At 36.9% G+C, this 19,293-nt stretch overlaps 1 protein-coding gene across 1 annotated transcript in view; it reads right to left on the bottom strand.

Annotated features, from left to right (window-relative positions):
• LOC128541091 (disintegrin and metalloproteinase domain-containing protein 12) overlaps positions 1-19,293 on the bottom strand; it is a 108,924-nt gene that overhangs the window by 75,953 nt on the left and 13,678 nt on the right. The window contains exons 2-3 of the mRNA XM_053511256.1: positions 17,406-17,518; positions 13,577-13,650 (exon numbers count right to left, since the gene is read on the bottom strand). Of these exons, the coding sequence (XP_053367231.1) occupies positions 13,577-13,650; positions 17,406-17,518 (187 nt within the window). The remainder of the gene's footprint in view (positions 1-13,576; positions 13,651-17,405; positions 17,519-19,293) is intronic.

The raw sequence follows: 19,293 nt of genomic DNA, 5'->3' as shown, positions 1-19,293 counted from the left end.
CTATTTGAGGTCCTGAAGAAAACCAACTACACGGACATGCGGATACAGATATTGCTGAGCAATATCTGTATGTCAAGGTTTCATGACAGCGATCAAGCTATATGAGGAAATAAGGTGCCAGCAATGGACTGGCACCTGGTCGAGAGTGTATCCCACCCCAGGAATAAACACCAGGCCTCCCTGTACAGGATAAGTGGTATAGAGCAGAGACAGAGAGTGAGTGAGTGTTCCGTGAAGGGGAAAAACAAAAAGAAACACTACAGGTATCTGGTTTCAACCCTTTGTTCCAAGAGTGTCCTCAAAGATAAATTAGGAACATGTCAGTCTATTCTGTTAAGAGCTGGAAATATCTCTATAGCCAAGAGAATTCATCTGATCACCACTAATCCCTCCAACAACAAAGATACACAATGTCCCATTTTATGCCTTATCCCATATATTATCCCTCCCTATGTCTTTTTTATTTATTTATATATATTCACCCCACATTTCCACTAATTTTTTGGGGAGGTTTTCAACCCACTAACAATTCCTTCATTGTTGCAAAGCAAATGCTCATGCAACATCACATACATATGGAAAGGCAAATGTTATCCCACAAACCCAGAGAGCAGGGTCAGTTATGCTGTCTTGGACTCAACGATTGCGGTCATTCTTGCTTAGAACAATGCTCCAGTTCGGACCATGCTGCTAGAATCTGCTGATGCTGAGCAAATACTTCATACTATCGGGAGTACACTGAGCCATACAGTAACAGAAAGACACTGTACCAACAATGAACCGTATCAAAAAAATAATAAATTACATTACATTATTCACAATCCAGAGGTACAAGCAGCACAGTTGTACAGCGGGTATCACTTGCCACTAGGGTCTTTGATTCAAACCTGAATTTACTGTAGTTTAATCCCTGTGTAAAGTTTCCTTAATCACATAGATTTTCTTCAAGGTTTTCAGTTTCTTCTTATTGTCTAAAGAAATGTCTATGTAAAATTTCCCTTAGAATTACTGCAGGCAAGGAGCCATGTGATGACCTGGCAACCCATCCATGGTAACTTTTGCCTCATGCCCAGTTTTTCCTGGACAGTCTCCAGAACCACCGCAAGCCTGACCAGGATAAAGCGGTTACCGATGATGAATTAATGAATGACTATGCAGTGGTATAAATACAGTATATAAGGAGGGTTCTCATTACAGAGGTTTTTTTTTTTTTTTTTTTTAGAAATAACTGTGCCATAGATCTCAAAAGGGACACATATTCGGGAATATGAATGATGTGCACCCAGGCCTTATATAAGCCAGATAAAAGACCAAGACCAGGCACAACAGACATCAGAAGAGATCAAAAACAGCTTGTTCTCACATGCTGTGTTGCAAGCTGAAAGATTATAGCCAAGAGAGGCTACACCATCTACATTGCAATACCGGCTGTAAGAAATTGCACTTCATCTCTTCGTGAGCATTTTATTATACTATTATTTAAGGTTAATTTTTGTTACTACATGGATTCTTGACCCGAAGCACACAATTGTACCTGAAACTGGACATCAGCCAGCGTTGAGCTCCAAGATGATCCCAATGAGGTATAATATACCTGGGGGCTTCTTAAACAACTGAATGTTAAACATAATATTCCAAGCCTCATTGCAATACCAATTGCAATCGTCTGAGAGCCAAGAGCTATCGCAAACACACCAGAAACACAAACCAGAAATTTGCATTCCCAGAACACAACATTGATGACAAACATAGCCATCAGGCACTCCAATTCACAGCATGAACACTACTGTTCACCTGAGGGTTTTTCTTTTTGTCCTAATGGGCAATAAGCAAGATGGTGGCTTGTGCTGGTGGTGCTGATGTAGGAGCCTGTTGTTGGGGAGACCCGGTCATCTAGACCTGTTGAATGGGAGCAAGCATGCTGGGAATTTAGTTAGTGTTGTATTTTGGGAGTTTAAGGCTGATTCTAGCTTAATAAGAGCAAAGTGTCAATGTTGATGTGCCAGAAGTACACAAGAGAAAAGAGAAATCTAAATTGCTTACTTTTACAATCCTTTTAAGCGCAAATAATGTTACATCAATCAGGGGTGAGGTCAGAGGGCAAGTAGAGGTTCTGAAGTTCCAGATACTGAACATCATCAAAGACCAACAACAACAGTAAAGCTTTTATAAAGTATTACTTTATAGCAAGCTAGGAGAAAAGTGGTAAGATGCTAATGTACTAAAATATCCATATTGTATTTGATTAAATAAAACTGCATTCAGAAACGTTAAAATAACACAGAGGAAAAATTATAAAATGTTATACATTTTTGCAAAACTATATAAAATAGTTCAGAGTTGATATCATTGTGAGTAGTGTAAAGGGTGTAAGTAGAGGATTTTTAGTAAAAACAGACCCAGAAATAATTTTGCTTTTACGGCTTCCAAAGTTTCAGAACTACTAATATGTATCCTGTGATTTACTACCATTGTGCCATAAATGCTCCCATTGTTGCTGTACATCCTATTAAATCACCGTTGAATAAATGCAACCTTTCAAAAGCCCTTTTGCTTTTCATTCCTGCCAGTCCATTCATCTACTGGTCATTCAGTCCTTTTATCTGATCTGACAGGTGAGGAGGAACAGAACACAACACACCATGTATTCTGCTCTTCTATTCCCTCTATTCCTGTTCATGTAGATAAGATGAGACGAGCCCTTAAATTATTCTGCACTACACCAAACCAGACGGAGACCAACTTGTTCCAGACCGTGTGACAGAGACAGAGCGGAGCAAAACCAGAGCAAAATGCCCACATGATGGTGAGAATATGGGACCAAAGACAGACTGAATTAAGAGGAGAAGAGAAGAGAAGAGAAGAGAAGAGAAGAGAAGAGAAGAGAAAAAATTATGATATGGAAAAATGACCACAGATGACATCTAGATCTATCCACATTATATATAAAGGCTTTTTTTATACTACCACACAACCTAAAAGCAAGAGGATATAAGCAGACCTCTGAGTCTATGTCCACATATATACTGTATACAGTATGTTTAATGTTCAGTGCAAGGGTGTGGCCTCAGCTTAAAGGTTTTTCATGTCTTTAATTGTACTTGCAAGTCACAGTCACAGTGGCTTAGTGGTTATCACTGTTGCCTTTTGGTCCTGGGTTAGGGTTAGGATCCCGTAACTGGTCTGTGTGCATGGACTTTGCATGCTCTCCCCGTGCTTGGTGAGTTTCCTCCCAAAGTCCAAATACTGTACATGCAGATTAGTTTAACTGGCGTTCCCAAATTGCCCATAGTGTGTAAATATGCGTATAAACATTGGCCACAGCGACTGTGGAGGCTGATGGTGACCATTGTATTAATTCCCATTTTGTACGACTGGGGTAGGACTTTCAGTTTCACATGCATCCAGGAACCTCTGTAGTCCAACTAGGGACTGTTGGACTACAAAGGCTACACTATGTTTTTTTTTTGTTTTTTTTAAGCCTATTTCAAGCCATTGCAACCCTGGTCAGAAAATTACTAAGTACAAATAAATAAATGCTTTTAATGAATCGTGCTGTTCTGCATGTGATGAAAAAAAATCGTTTGAATATGAGTTTGGTTTACTTTTAAACCCCCAATAAAAGAAAACTAGATTTTGCGGGAATGAGAAGCACAGAAAATTGCATTAAAGAGTTCAAATTCAACAGTGTTTCCAAACATTCGTCTATGAAATTATGCAAACAATAATTTATATGTTTTTTTTTTTCTTTTCTCCTGAAGTGTGCAATGATCTCCAGGTCAGTTAAGGCTTAAGGGCCGGCTAAAAAAGAAGACTTTAGAGTATGACTTCAGAATATGACTACTAGAAAGCAGATTAATGATGCTGCATTTTGCAAAGCTCTGGCTTCTGGTTAGCTCTGACCCATTAACTCAACTCCAGACACAAGCCAAGACATTCTCCAGACTAACATATCTCATTTCTTAAAAATACATACCTCAGGCATTGGGATTGACACCCCTGCAAACACTCGTTATGTTTCAGCATCTGCCTTATAGCACTGCTGCATGTCTGTGAGAACATTCTGGAAGCATCTTATCTGTCCTTTCCCCAGTTCGACCCGCACCCTTTTTCTCACTCGCTCATCTTATCTGTCAGTTCTGCATTTTCTGAGCATTAAACCTCCAACATCCAGGCTTTTAACATTTCCCCTTGTATCTCAGCCTTCCAGCAGACTTTCACTCACTCCCTTCATTGCCCAAGTCACTGACCTGAGATTACAAGACCCTCTTTATCTCTTTCAGGTAAGTGGTGAAGTTGTTAGCACTCAAAGGTGTTGAGATGTGGGGAAAGCTCAACCTACACACACACACACACACACAGTTCTCTCCATGGCTGTCATTTCTCTTTGATAATAACAAGCCTTCCCCATCCAAAACTGAGGGGGTGGACCTTACGTAAGCACTGTCTCCTCCATCCCTCCCTCCCTCCCTCCCTTCTCTTTATCTGTCTGTCTCTATCTTTTTCTCTCCACATCTCCCCTTCCTCACTTACTCCCAAGAGGACCTAAGGTTGCCATGGAAATGGCCCTGAATCATCCCTGTTTTTTTCCCCTGTGTTGTCTTTTATGGATGATGATGGTTTTGTTTGTAGGATTTTTATTTTTATTTATTTATTTATTTATTTTCTTTCTTTTCTTTTTTTTTTGGGGGGGGGGCAAGGTTTATTTTATTATTTCTAGAGAACTGGCTCAAGCATACCATGAGGAGAAAGGCTTGGAAAAAGTGTAAATGTTCAACTGTTTTTTAATAAAGCACTGGGTTCTTAGGGAGCTAATAATGTTGTGCCAGCTGTAATTAAAGCATGGATCGATATTTCAATAATAACGTCACATCAAACAGTAGGGAACCAAAGACTCAGATTTTATGGTAATCGATTTTTACCTTGACATGTCCATGACATGTTTGTTGATTTTGATTAAAAATATTGATATTCATGGGATTTTTGTGGATATTAAACACCCATTAAAAATAAACAAAGCATAAAAACTAAATCAGAAACAAGAAACAGAAGAAAAGAGAAATGAACGAAAGTTAATAGTAGGGTGATATTCAGGCTCAGGTGTTACACACCTCTAATGTGCTTTTAACACAGCTGGTGTAGATGAAAATGCTCATTAAAATGAAAGCATAACTGCCAAGCGCCGCTCATGTACATCAGAAAAAACGTCCCCTGTGAACCCTGCTCGAATGGTCTTGGGTTTAAAGGATTACTCCATCACAAACATGCTCCTGCAATTTTATAGAAATGAAAAATAATGATTTCAGGTTAAAAGTTTACGTGTACATTTTTAATGTTATAAAGGGGTTCCATTACACAAAATATATTTTATAGTCACATACATACATACATACATGCTTAAAAACTTAATTTATATAGTGTATATATATTTACTATATATATATATATATATATATATATATATATATATATATATATATATATATATATATGGGGTGCAACACATACTGTACTGTACACATGGTCCCATGCTTATTTACACACTATGATTTTTGGAACACCAGTTAGCCCAATCTGTATGTCTTTGGACTGTGGGAGAAAACCAGAGTACCCGGAGGAATCCCACCAGGCATGGGGAGAACAAGCAAACTCCATAAAGGTGCAAGGCGAGATCACTAACCATTATGCCACTGTGTGCTTCTATACAGTATATACAGTACAATACCATAAGATTATGCGTTTAAACAGCAATCCTTAATTCTTTCATGTAAAAAAAAAACATATGAACTTTTATAATAAACCTGGTGACATATAATTTTCTTTATAAACTGCCAGGAGAATCAAAGGACAATTCAACACCTACAATTTCTTCTAAATGCTTCTAAACTGCAGGAAAAGTTTAATGATGCCTAAGTGCAATCCTGGGTGGCCTGGAAGAGTGGTAAATATAAAGAGAAAAGAGATCTTTTCCTGATCTAAGTCCTTGTACTTTAAAATCACCAGTAATGCATTCTGACACACACCAGGTTTTTGTCCCTAACCTCCCACAGATTTTACAGAAAACACTGTTGCAGAAACTATTGCTGGGTTGAATTTGGAGAGGTTACAAAACAAATCACTGCTTTCACTTTTTATAATTTCATTATCAAAAGATGTTTTTCACCTCGTATTGCTTTTTTTTTTGTTATGTTTAAACAACTGGCCTTGATCAGGTCAAAAATGTCTCTCTGCCAATACTCAACACTCTTTCACCCATACTGTATTCTGCTTAGCTCTAGGTTTCGTCTGCTGTATCAAATAGTGTCAGAAAACATCTGCATTTACAAACAGTATATTATGCACACTATGTACCATTTAATATTCAAGGGGCGTTCAAGTCAATCCAGGACTGGTGATGATGTTTCTTGCAAATGAAGGAGTAAAACCAATGGACCTTTATAGAAGACTTCAAGCACAGTATGGTTAAGAGACTAGAAAGTTTACTCTGAATGCTAAAGCCATGATCCGGCTGCCTGCTTCACATCTAAAACCCTGGTCTCCAAGGAACTCCTTAAATGTGAAAATAGCTTGGAGCAAGGTCAGGACTGAACGGGGTATGTGGCACTCCCACTCCCATATGAGTTCCTGTAATGTGCGAATGGTGTTCGACAGTCAGATACATCTGAACTAATATTTTAGGGATATATACAGCATGCTAAACTAGAAAATAAGAGCTCTAAGAGAACAAAACTGGCTACAGTTTTAGGGTGGAAGAAATGGCATGCAATCTCTTTCCTGTCAATCAAGCAGGTCCACCAGGGTTTGTTTACATCTCACAACCCTGACCGTCCGGACGCAGAAGAGTTCGTGCGATACTTCACAACGCAAATTACCAGGCATCTCCCTGACTCTGTCCACGTGCACATCATTTGAATTTACTGTTTTACAAATCAGCCGGTCAACTCAAAATACACTCGCTGTTATATACAGACCACATAAAACTTTAATACATATTTATCTAAATTCTCTGCATTTTTTACCTCTCAAATGTTATCTTGGCCCTGTGACTTAACATTTATGCGAATAACACTGTAAACTGGCTCATCAAGTTTGTGTTGTGCCTTTTTAGTTCACAAAAATTCTTTGATTTTTAGACTCACTCAAAAGGCCACACCCTGGACCTTGTTTGTTATTTAGGTGTAACACCTTTTGACTGTGTTGCATCTGAGCTGCCAATTTCTGACCATAAATTAATCTTATAAACTGTAAATGTTCCACTATACAAACCTCCTCAGCATCACTTAATGTCCTTCAGGAACTTAAAAAACATAAATCCTTTCACATTGTCCACTGTAATTAACAATCTCCCATCCAGTGCCCATCTATTCACTCCTGATGACTTGGTATTTTTCTTGTTTTTGTACCTTTAAAAACACAAATTGCCTCTGCACCTTGGTTTACTCCTGAGCTTCGTCAGCCCAAATCCAGAGGCCGTCGCCTGGAATACCTGTAAAACTGGACTTAGCGTAAACAGAGAAATGTATAGTGAGCATGTGGTCCTCTATAATGATGCTTTGACTCCAGCTAAATCTGCTCATTACAATAAGCTGCTGAGAATCTAGTAAAGGGATCACAAAAGTTTTTCTATGGTAAACAATATCCTAAAACCATCTGACACAACTCCTAATAATCTCAATAATTTCTGACCAATTTCAAATCTTCCTTTCATTTCTAAAATACTGGAAAAAGTAGTTGTAATACAGGTTCATACTCACCTCTGTGACAATAACCTATCTGAATCATTTCAGTCTGGATACTCAACATAGTACAGCAACTGCTCTGGTGAAGGTTATCAAAAATCTCCTGTTGGCTGCTGACGCTGGACTATTGACGATCCTTGTTCTGCTAGATTTATGTGCAGCTTTTGACACTATGTCACACATTATTCTTATAAACCGTTTTGGTCCTATTGGCATCACTGACATCCCTCTCACCTGGTTCACTTCTGACCACACCCAATTTGTGCAACTAAAAAAAATTTGTTCTCAGCCTTTTCCAGTCAGCTGTGGTGTACCCCAAGGCCCTGCCTGTGGCCCCCCTCTTTTTCTTTTTCTATCTTCTCCATTTTGGTCATCACATCTTGAAATTTAATATACATTTCCATATTTATGCAGATGTTACAAAACTTTACATGTCCACAAAGCCTAACTCTGATCTTCCACCCTCATGTCTCACCAACTGCTTAACTGAAATGCTTGTTTTTTTGTCCGCAGTTTCCCAAATTTAAAAGCAAAAAGACAGAGGTCATTCTCATAGGGCCCAAATTCACTTTATTCAAGTCCAACAGTTTTTTCCTCTGCCTTGGATGTTCCTTAGTTTCTCCCTCTCCTCAGATCAAAAACCTAGGGGTTATCTTTGATTGCACTTTGTCTTTCGAGTCCCATATAAACACTATCTGCAGGTACCTCCAGCTCCAAAACATTTCTTGTCTTTGCCCATTTCTCAACCCACACACTGCTGCCACTCTCCTACATGCACTGGTCACCTCCCGTATTAATTACTGTAATTTACTTCTAACTGGTCTACCACAAAAACTCCTACAAAACACCAACTTATCCAGAACTTTGCTGGCCGTATCATAACCCAAATACATTTTATGCATCACAATAACCCCACCCTTCAACAACTCAACTGGCTCCCTATCAAACACTGTATACAGTTTTTATCCAAATTTTCCTCCTCATATTTAAAGCACTTCATCATATTGCTCCACCTTATTTATCAGAGCTTGTACAGTTCTACACCTACACTCTTCACTCTTCTTCATCAAGGCTCCATGTCACACCCTCTGCCTGCCTGACCACCATGGGTTCTAGAGCCTTTATCCACACTGCTCCTCATGTCTGGAATTCTCTCCCTAAAAACGATCCTTACACAGATTCTCCACCATATTCAAATCTCAACTTAAAATCCTACATGATGTAATGATGTCTGACCTCAAATCTCCATTTAAATCTCCATTTGAATGTTAACTGTTTAAGATTATGACACTGTCTCTTGTTTTATTTATTAATGTTTTTTATATAATTTTGTTTTAATCTTGTTTTATCTTTTAATGTATCTTTGGTTTGAATTGGAAGGTGACCTTGGGTGACCAGAAAGACGCCTATATAAATAAAATAATAAAATGCTGTATTATTATTATTATTATTATTATTATTATTATTCCTATTATTATTGCAATACTAGAAAATTGTGGGCATTTTGGAAGCTGGTGGATGCAAAAGAAGGTGGACAGTGATTTTAAGAAAGCTGACCTACTATATACAAAACTAATAACCAGTGCAACAAGCAACAGAGCAAACTCTTAATTAATTAGTTAATGCACTAAATTATATCATTACATGCATTTCTACTAAAGCATTTTTTTTTTCACTTAAAATGCATTTGTAATTGCACCGTTTTTTTAACTAACTCATTGTACTTAGTATAATCACTCTTCATACAGATGGTCCTGGTTAGCTGAAAAGAACAAACCTGGAGCCAAACTAAGCAGTTTACTGCCTCCTAAGCGTATTGTCTTGACTTCGCAAACATCAGGTAGATAAACTGACTTGGAAATCAAATAACCGTACTGAACATGATGTACAGTACTGTTCTGTGTAAAAGTCTTGACGCCCCCCCCCCCACCCACCCTCACCAATTTCTTCATATTTTGCTTCCAAAGAGACAAACTTTCTTGCATTTTTAATGTAGTCTTGAGAAATTTATTTTTTTTTTTTACTAAGTGTTGAGAGACTTCAGTCATTTTGTAAATCCCAGTGCATCTTCATCAAATAAAGTTTAGTACAACCTAACCCAATTTGCTCCAAATGCCTGATGCCATCTGTTAATTAAATGATTTTTTGAAGAAACCGGTTATATTGTTTGTGTGGAAAACAGCAAGAAAAACCTCTTTACTTTCTTTGCAAGAGATATATACCATGCCCAAAAAATAAAATCACACACTAAAATGTTTTGTTTATACCATGGATGCACTCTGAAAAAGCTTATGCACTATCACAGTATTTATTCTCATTCAGAATCATATTAATTTCTCTCCAGGATCTTGTATTGATGGTGGAAGAATAAGACCTCTGCGTAAATTCTTATCCAGCACATCTTAAAGATTCTTAATGGGATTAGGGTCTGGACTCTGTGCCAATCCAGGTGTGTAAATGATGTCTCATGCTCCCTGAACCATTCTTTCCCAATTTGAGCCTGATGTATCCTGGCATTGTCATCTCGGAATATTCCTATGCCATCATGGAAGGGAAAAAATCCATTAATGGGGAAAAAACCTGGTCGTTTATTACATTCAGGTCATCAGCTGACCTCATTTTTGGGCACATTATGATGGTGAAACTAAACCTGACCAACAGAAGACTGTCCCCACAGGCTTTTACAGTAGGCTATAGGCACCTGCCAGGCACTAGGCACTTTATCCACCTGTCTTCTTAAACTGATGTGCCCATTACTCTGCAACAGGGTAAATCACTTACATGAGCTTTTTTCAAAGCTCTATAGTCCATTATTTATGCTCGCTAAAAAAAAATTTAAAGCCTTTTTTCCTGATTAGCCTCACTGATAAGTGGTTAGTTTAATCCAGGTGTTTAGTTAAATCCAAGTGGTGACCTTATTTTTGGCCCAGGAGTGTACTGTATATATCATCGGAAAAGAAAGTTAACTCAGTGTTGTGTATGATCATAGTGTGCCAATGGTGATTCATGAATATCTGGAATATATATTACAAGGTGAACAAACTATTAAATTACTCGATCTTGTCGTGCTGGGATAAAAGGAAATCCATTTAATTGTAGTTTTATATAGATTTCATTAGCCGTTTAATGCCTGCATAAAAAAGAGATTTATTCCATAGACTATAATCCTCTCACTGACTTTCGCAGACCGCACAGAATAATAAGGCACACTTTCCCATTATTCCCCCCGTCGAGCCTGATTTCACATGTCTAAAAGAGAACGTTCTCAGACACACCACTCTCCAGTTCTTCAACTCCCGTCATGACCTCTTACTCCCATAATGACTCATTATGAGGTCCACTCTTTAGCATTGGTGTTCAAGGTCTCTCTGACTCTTACTCACGTTAGGCACTCCAACCCAAAAAGAGTTTCACATGCATCTGGCCGTCGTCACACACAAACACACACGATTTTCACACACTTTCGTCTCCAGCATTCTGTAATTAGGTTCTGTTGTGCTGTTTTCATAGCCTCAGGCAGATCACTGCCAGCGTGCATGTTCAGATGTTCAGATGTTTTTTCCCCCCAGAGGTCATTCTTCTTTGAAAGAGACACCAATTACGCTGAAGCAAGTCATATCTTCTCTAGTGCAACACGGAGACGTGTATAATGTTTAGAAAGCATCACAGCTCAGCCTTTCACACATCAGATCAGAATCTGTTTTTCATGTCACTGGACACCATGAGCTCCTAATGAGGTTGTGGATGTATGTCATCTCTGCACTAAGCCACTGTCTGGTTTTGTAAAGTATCCTTTGGAGGCCGGCCATCAATATGCTTGACCAACTTCTGTAGAAAGGTACATACGTAATGAAACCAGTTAGCCCTGGGGCAAAGTCCCAAAGAACGCATGAGAATCACTGTTTCTTTTTCATTTATGAAAACTAAGGCTGATATTTTTCTTCTTTTTTTCATTTGGCCAATGCTTTTAATCCAGGGTGAGCTGTAATTGAGAAAAGATAAACTTCCAAGTATAATAATAATAATAATAATAATAACACTATTCAATGATTTGTCAGATACAGCACAATGAAATTATACCTGAGGTAATAGTACCTTACAGCACAGTAAACACAGTAAAATTATATATATATATATATATATATATATATATATATATAAAATATATATATATATATATATATATATATATATATATATATATATAACATAGCAATTTTCCAGTGTTGTGTTTTACTATACTTATAAATATTTTTAACTGTGATGTCATACTTTTTACCTGTTTCAATTATTTCATTTAAAAAAGATACTGTTATCTTTTGTTTATAGCTATGAACAGTGATTCCCCTTAAAAGCCTATGTTTGTATCCTCATCATTGTCTTCTAGTTAAGACAAAAAAAAAAAAAAAGCTCATAAAGTGCACAATACTGTGGGGTCCAAAAGTATTGAGACAATAGTGAAACCGATAATTTATGTTTAATGATATCATTATTTTTTTTATGATCACAATCAAGATAATAAGAATACTTTGTTAATTTAAGCAATTAAATTGATATACAACAATTGATAAACAATTATATCAATTTAGTCCTTTTTTCTTCAAAATCCTGTTGGATCCGGCTGGGCATAAAGTTTAAAAGATGTCTGCAGTACTCTGGTGTTATTCGCTCAATTCCTGCCTACTTCATTGTTCTGTACTATGGAAACCTACCACAGATGATCATAAGTTACTTAAGAATTCTGTAGTTTTAATCGTTTTTTGTTTTTTTTAAAGATGGCGACCCAGAATCAGAAAGTCCTGCCTCAGATTTGTTCCATCTATTAACTAAACCAGCTGATTCTAATTATTACAACTCTTCAGCCAGAAAGGCCCGAACTAATTAGTGACTTCACTTGTTTTGTGCACAGGCATATGTTGTTTTAATACTTTTGGCCACCTCTGTGCTGTGTTGAAAAGCTTACACAGTCACAAAGCACTGCCAAGGCTTCACCATATCAATCAACGTTTTTCATTTTCAAATAACATGTTTTTTCTATTATTAGACAACATGATGCTGTGATCACTGTGACTTATCCGTTACTACAGAAACAGTAACGAATGAGAATGAATGTTTTTAAAAATAAACATGTGATTTGCCTTGTAAGCTGCTGCTACACCAGAATTTCACAACAACGTGATAAACTATTTCAGCCAACACTGAACGGAAACATAGTAAGATTTTGTCAAACGCGTCTTCTTTTGGCATGCCAAAGCCTGTGAATGTGAAATCAATGAGAATATCTCAACTAGAATTCATGGAAGGTTAGACATACAAGCATGTCTAAGGTATTTCATTACTGTATTTGATTAAAACTGAGTAAGTAACAGATAGATGGTTTTGTTCGTAGAGTTTGAGGGAAGAAGAAGGCCAAGAGCATTACAGAATGGCAATAAAAGGTGCCATCAAGTTCTCAAAAGTACCAACTGAATTTAGAGAATGTCAAGGCTTTAAGCAAGGCTAGGACATTAGTTATTTATTTACTGTATGTATCTATCTCTCTCTGGAGTATATGGAGCCATGGCGAGAACACAACGTAGTACAGACTTCCAATCTTCAAGATTGTGTTTTCAGTACAGCTAATTTATGAAGCTTTTGTACAAGATAACATAAAACAAAAAGTAAAATTAGTAAATGAATGGTGTGTTAAAAAAGGGGGAGGAGAAGAAGGTGAGTGTTTTTGTAGTCGATATTAGAGATTAGGGGACAAATTGGACCTCACATGCATCTATCACCAATTTGTATTTTTTAAAAAAAACCTCTTGTAACAAATGGGGGGGAAAGGGGGGGTGGCTTACTCATTTTTCTGCAGAATGAGCAGCAGCTGTTTGCCTTCTGCCTCAATCTTGAGCCTCAGTGATGCAGGATGTCCCTGAAACCAGTGTGAGAAAGAAAAAGAGATAAAGAGAGAGAGATGCTTAGCATTAGACAGATCTGGGGTAACCAAACTAGTAGTTACAACAAGTCTTCAATCTCTTCTTGTTTTTTTACCCCCCAACTAAAAGACCACTTTAAAGAGACAATTTTATGCATTTAATCATGAGAGAAATTATTATTATTTTTTAAGGAAGGTTGATAATCTTAAGAAAAGTCATCTGTTATCAGCACTTCAGCAACAGTGCAATTTGTTGCATAACAACTGCCACTTAAAGGACGATTGGATTCAGATTAATTCGGCGCACTTCAGGCGTTACATCAACTCTCATCCCACCGGTCAGTCTCAGAATATCAGTTTGGCTAAGATGTAATGAATACATTACAGATATTTGGGATTGTACAACCATCCTAGTCATTACTGTATGATAAATAACACTAGGGGCAATCTAAATCATTGCTTCTGAAACAATATTGGGATGTAACCATGGCAACAAGCTTAAAAATTATTTTAGGCTAAACCCCTATTCATATTTCACTACAGTTCTTAACAAAAATAGGAATGAGTAGCTCGGATTGAAACAGAAGGAATAGGCTACAATGCAATTAAATACTCATTTTTTATAAAATGAAAAAAAAAATCACCCACAGAGATTTAAATATAGCAACAATGGCATGTATTGCCATAATGGTAGCCTATTGATATATTTGCAGGTATGACAAAGTAGAAGATGTGCAAAGCCTCTGTTGTATACTGTACAGACCTGTGAATGATAAGGTTTTAAAAAGCATGGATTACAATTTATGTATATTTTTATATGTTTATCATGCTGCTGTAGACTTTATAATAATAATAATAAATAATAATAATAATAATACAATCATGCAGGAACAATTTTTAAGCATACTGTATGTGAAGTGACATTCGTGATTAGAACAGAGACTATGTATACCTTATTTACTTAAGTTTAACATGTGCAACACCATGACATCTATTTTGACAATAATGAATTATGCTGATATGACATTTTTATCACTGAAACTGCAATGAGAACTAATTCTATAACTTCCATAAATCATACAGTATAACACCTTCCATGATTCCACAATCTAGGCGAATAAAAGTTGTTGTTTGTTTTATAAGGTAAGAGCCCTTGATTAGATGATCACTGCAGTTATTAACAAGTTTTTACTGGCAACAATTCTTTTACCCCTAAATCATGCAATCATGTTGGAAGATGTGTCCTGTGATCATGGAAAAGGTGTTACTGTGTTTCGGAAGGGTGAAATTATTCACCTGCCTAAAGCAAAGACAACAACTAAGGAGATTGCTGAAATTACTGGAACAAAGCTAAGAACTGTCCAGCACTTTATGCCTGGAAGGATCGTGCTAAACTGTCGTCTTTACAGATAAAATGTGGGGGTTTTTTTAATAGTAAGAGTGAAACCATTTCCATATGTTCACATTGTGATGGGAATTCACAGGATTGGGTCTAAACAGCTGTTTGGTCAGAGGAAAACCACTGGTTAGTGGGGTTAATCAGAATAAAAATCCCTTGAATTTGCTAGAAAGCATAAAGATTGGCCATGTTATCTGATGAGTCCACATTGACCTAATGCCTCAGTGATGTGTCAGGGTAAAAAATTAATGCACATGAATTGATGCATCCATCATACATGGTGGCCACTATACAGGTAGTCCCCTACTTACGAACGAGTTCTGTTCCGGGAGCATGTTCCTAAGTCAGATTTGTTCTTAAGTCTGACATAGTTAATCATATATGCCTTTGAAACTAACATACAATGTAAAGCATACCATTCCATGTGGCCAAAAACCATAACCACGCATAAGGAAATTAATCTAAGATTGTTGTCTCTGTGCCATTTTGCCTAGGAGCTGTTTTCCACTGTATTGGACTGTGATATCTGTTTTGTTGAGAATTTTCCAAAATTAGGATTATTCACCATCAGGACAGCTTTACAGGACAGACATTTTCTATCATCGTGCTCCCGGACTGATAAGGTTGACTAACATTGCCACAGCCATGAGTTGGTGCGTAAACCTTTTAGAAATTTCTCACACATTTAAATTAGGAGTAGAGCTTCATGACTTGACTGTAGTTCATTGTGAAAAAAAGACAGACTTCAATTACTTGGTTCATGCTCTATACAGTTTCATGCTTTGGTGTCTGTTTATGCATGCGAACACACACACATACACATACACACACATCTGGGTGGTCTCTCTTTCCCCTACACCTTATTGCTTAAGGCAGTGCACATGTTAAATAATAAAGCTGCCTTTTATTGACTCCACTATGAAAACAACACACAGGAAGCTTACAATAATAAATGCCTTACTTCAGCATATTTGCGACAGCTAAATGTTTACTGTGGCACAAAAAGATGACTATAATTAACTGCAACTGTGGCCTCCTCCTCCCCACAGAGCTCACTTTTCCTAAGACCAACAGCGGAGACATTTATCTGGACAAGATTTTCATGTCTGCATCGGTTTATAAATGTTTATCATCGAAGATAAATTATCTTGCAAAAAGTTGCTTCATGACTGTATTTCAGAAAGCGAACCGCACAGCCTGCACTTCTCTGAGTGAAGCACACCTTTCTCCAAATTTTCAAAAGAGAGGAAAAAAAGCAGACTGATGAACAGTGTGTGTAAAGTGCTGGGAAATTGTAGACCATGTTTAACGGATGCCTGGAGGACTGGAACTATGATTCATACCTGGCAAAGCGTGTCTAAATACAACACAGAAACCTGAATCGCAAATATTTCATTAGCACGTTCTTTCCCTCTCTATCTGCTCTGGCTCTTTGTCCTTCCCTCTTTCTGTATCTCTCATTTTCCATATATTTAGACTGCTGCCAACCTGGAGGATTTGAATAGCTCTATGAGAACTAGTTCTTTTTTAGCTTAAACGCCATTCAAAATAAATTAGGAGCACTGTTTCTTTGTATGTGGGAACAAAACATAGGAATGTGAACAGAAACGATAAGCTGACGTACTGAATTAAAAATGTAATTAGGAAACAGCTCTTTTTAGTAAACTGTCTAGATCTTCAGAAAATGGTATGATTAGTAGTGCTGCAGAATGCAATAATTGTTCATGCAAATACGAACAAAGCTTTTATTATAATTGCATTGTTCATCCAAAAAAATAACAATTTCCAGTTGGTGAATTAAAAGCTTGGTCAGTTACAGACGTTCTGAATCAGTCTCATGACAAACCTTAGGCGTCCACATGAGCTGCCAAATCATGTATGTTTATGCATACAGTATATAGATATACATTATAAACAATGCCTGGATACTGCTTGGATACCATCAAGGTAGAAAGTTTTCTCAGTACGCCTGAGCTATGATGTACGGTACTTAAAATCTTGTATAAACATCAATCAGTTTTACACCTGAAAATACTCACTTATGTCCATCACAATGATAATAATGGCGATGGTTATACTCACTAGATTAACAAACTTTGTGTTCATAAATTAATGATATAATATAATTCAATTATTTTGATGGTTAGTACAGATGGAAATATAACTGCAGACACCTTAGTGATGATAAGCATGTATAGCATTAGATAATCACTGCTAAGTCAATCACAGTTACATCTACTGTATCTTACTATATACAACAACTTAAAATGTTTATGGCTTGATTTTGTTAAGTGAAATAATAACCATGGTTTTACCCTTTTAAATCTGATTTTCATACACGCTAAGTATTTACCATTGACTGTAGAAGGGTGATTGGTCTTCTCTGCCCACCAATGATAAGCCAAGGTTCTGTAGCTCCATGGTGTTCCAGTTTATCAAAAGGTCCCAGCTGATTGGTTGGATTTGCTGTTAGGAAAAAAATAAGAATACCAATCATTACACAAAAAAAAGGTGTTTGTACATATTATTACATATTAAGAAACGAACATTTTTGTGGAATGTATTTAAGCAATATCACCCTCAAGGTGTTGCGGATGCAGTGCAGCTAGTGCACTATGTAGGGTGCACAAACCCTTGTCGCACACACCAAGTAGTGTTCTTACATAAAATAAAAACTATACAAAAGTACAACCGTAATTAATGAAGCGAGGTCGGAAATTGTTTTGATGACCCTTTGCTTAAAATATAGTCACAGGTACAATTTGTGCAGTTTTATAAGGAAAACTGCTCAGTTTTACCCTGCAGAACCAGAGTCACAGTCATGAAGCTTTCTTGTTTAAAAAGTGTTGTTTTATATATAATTTAAATTAATCATTTTCCAAAAAGTTAGAACAGTTTAGATCAAGTTTAGGGCTCTGCTCTTCATAGGGTTAAAATCGGGTCACAAGTTCTCCATGTCTCAGAATGCAATAGCGACAAATGACATTCTCTGCGAATCAATAACTGCGAAAACACAGACCTGGCAATTCGATACTGGATGAGATATGATCTAGCCTAGGCAGCTCACAAGCAGTCAATCAGACACTCATACACACACGACCATTGAACACATAGAGAAATGCTATAGCAAACCACAGTGGGCACAATTTCAACTCAAAAACTAAATGTATCAAAAATATAGTCCATTATTGTAGTTTATTACCTGCCTGTCTATTATAGCCTAGGATTACACTAAGTAAGCAAAATTTTGACATGAGACTTACATCCTTATATAATAACAACTGATTAATTACTGATCATACAATATCCTTCCTCTGGGAGATCTATTATTTAGTACACCTCAACCGATTCCAACATCTCAGAGTAGAAAATGTAAATTTTTATGCAAGTTATTATACAGTAGATCTCCTGAGAGGAAGACGGGGTCAGTGTGTAGTCTTTACTTAGCAACTAAAGAGAGAAACAGACAACAAAAACCAACAAAAATACAAAGGTGTAATGAAGCAATGAGTTAAATAATCCGTAAGAAGTGTTCGGGTCAAACTGGGACTTGCGATGAAACTCGCAGTAAAGCTGCAGTAAAACATTTAAATGGTCCAAACTTTTTAAAGAAGGCCAAACATCAGTGAATAAGGATATCGGCTGAATCCTAGATCCCTTAAAATCAACAGATATCTTTCATAATCATTCACCAACACCACTTGCATATTATATGAACTTGACTGGAAGTTATGGACACATCGCCCTATACAGTCTTGACCTCACTCCAAGCCATTTCCACATGATTGGGCCATTAAAGGAGTTCCTGGGAAGCCAGCATTCCAGACGTGAAACAGGCAGTTCGATCAGTCTACAGCATACTGAGAAAACTTTATACCTTATTGGTATTCAAGCACTAGTGAAATGCTGAGATACAGTATGTGCATTAGTTTAGCAGAGGATTACACAGAGTAATAAAGGGAGTTTTTACTCTCATAAATGTGTTATATTATTCAAAAAGTTATTCAAAAGTTTGAATAGCCCTTGTATGTAAACCTATTAATAAAATTATACATGCTGCATTAACATATTCTTTAAATACTTCTCTTCTTCTCTAAAGAACTTCTCTAAATAACAATTTACATGTCTAATACTGTTCCACTTCTTCATAACACTTCGCAAACAGATAGATAGATAGATAGATAGATAGATAGATAGATAGATAGATAGATAGATAGAACGAAATCCATAACAGTCACTAA

The sequence above is a fragment of the Clarias gariepinus genome, chromosome 14, assembly GCF_024256425.1.
Source record: "Clarias gariepinus isolate MV-2021 ecotype Netherlands chromosome 14, CGAR_prim_01v2, whole genome shotgun sequence".
Lineage (NCBI taxonomy): Eukaryota > Metazoa > Chordata > Actinopteri > Siluriformes > Clariidae > Clarias > Clarias gariepinus.
The sequence above is the reverse complement of the archived record's forward strand: the minus strand, read 5'-3'. Positions and strand labels throughout refer to the sequence as shown.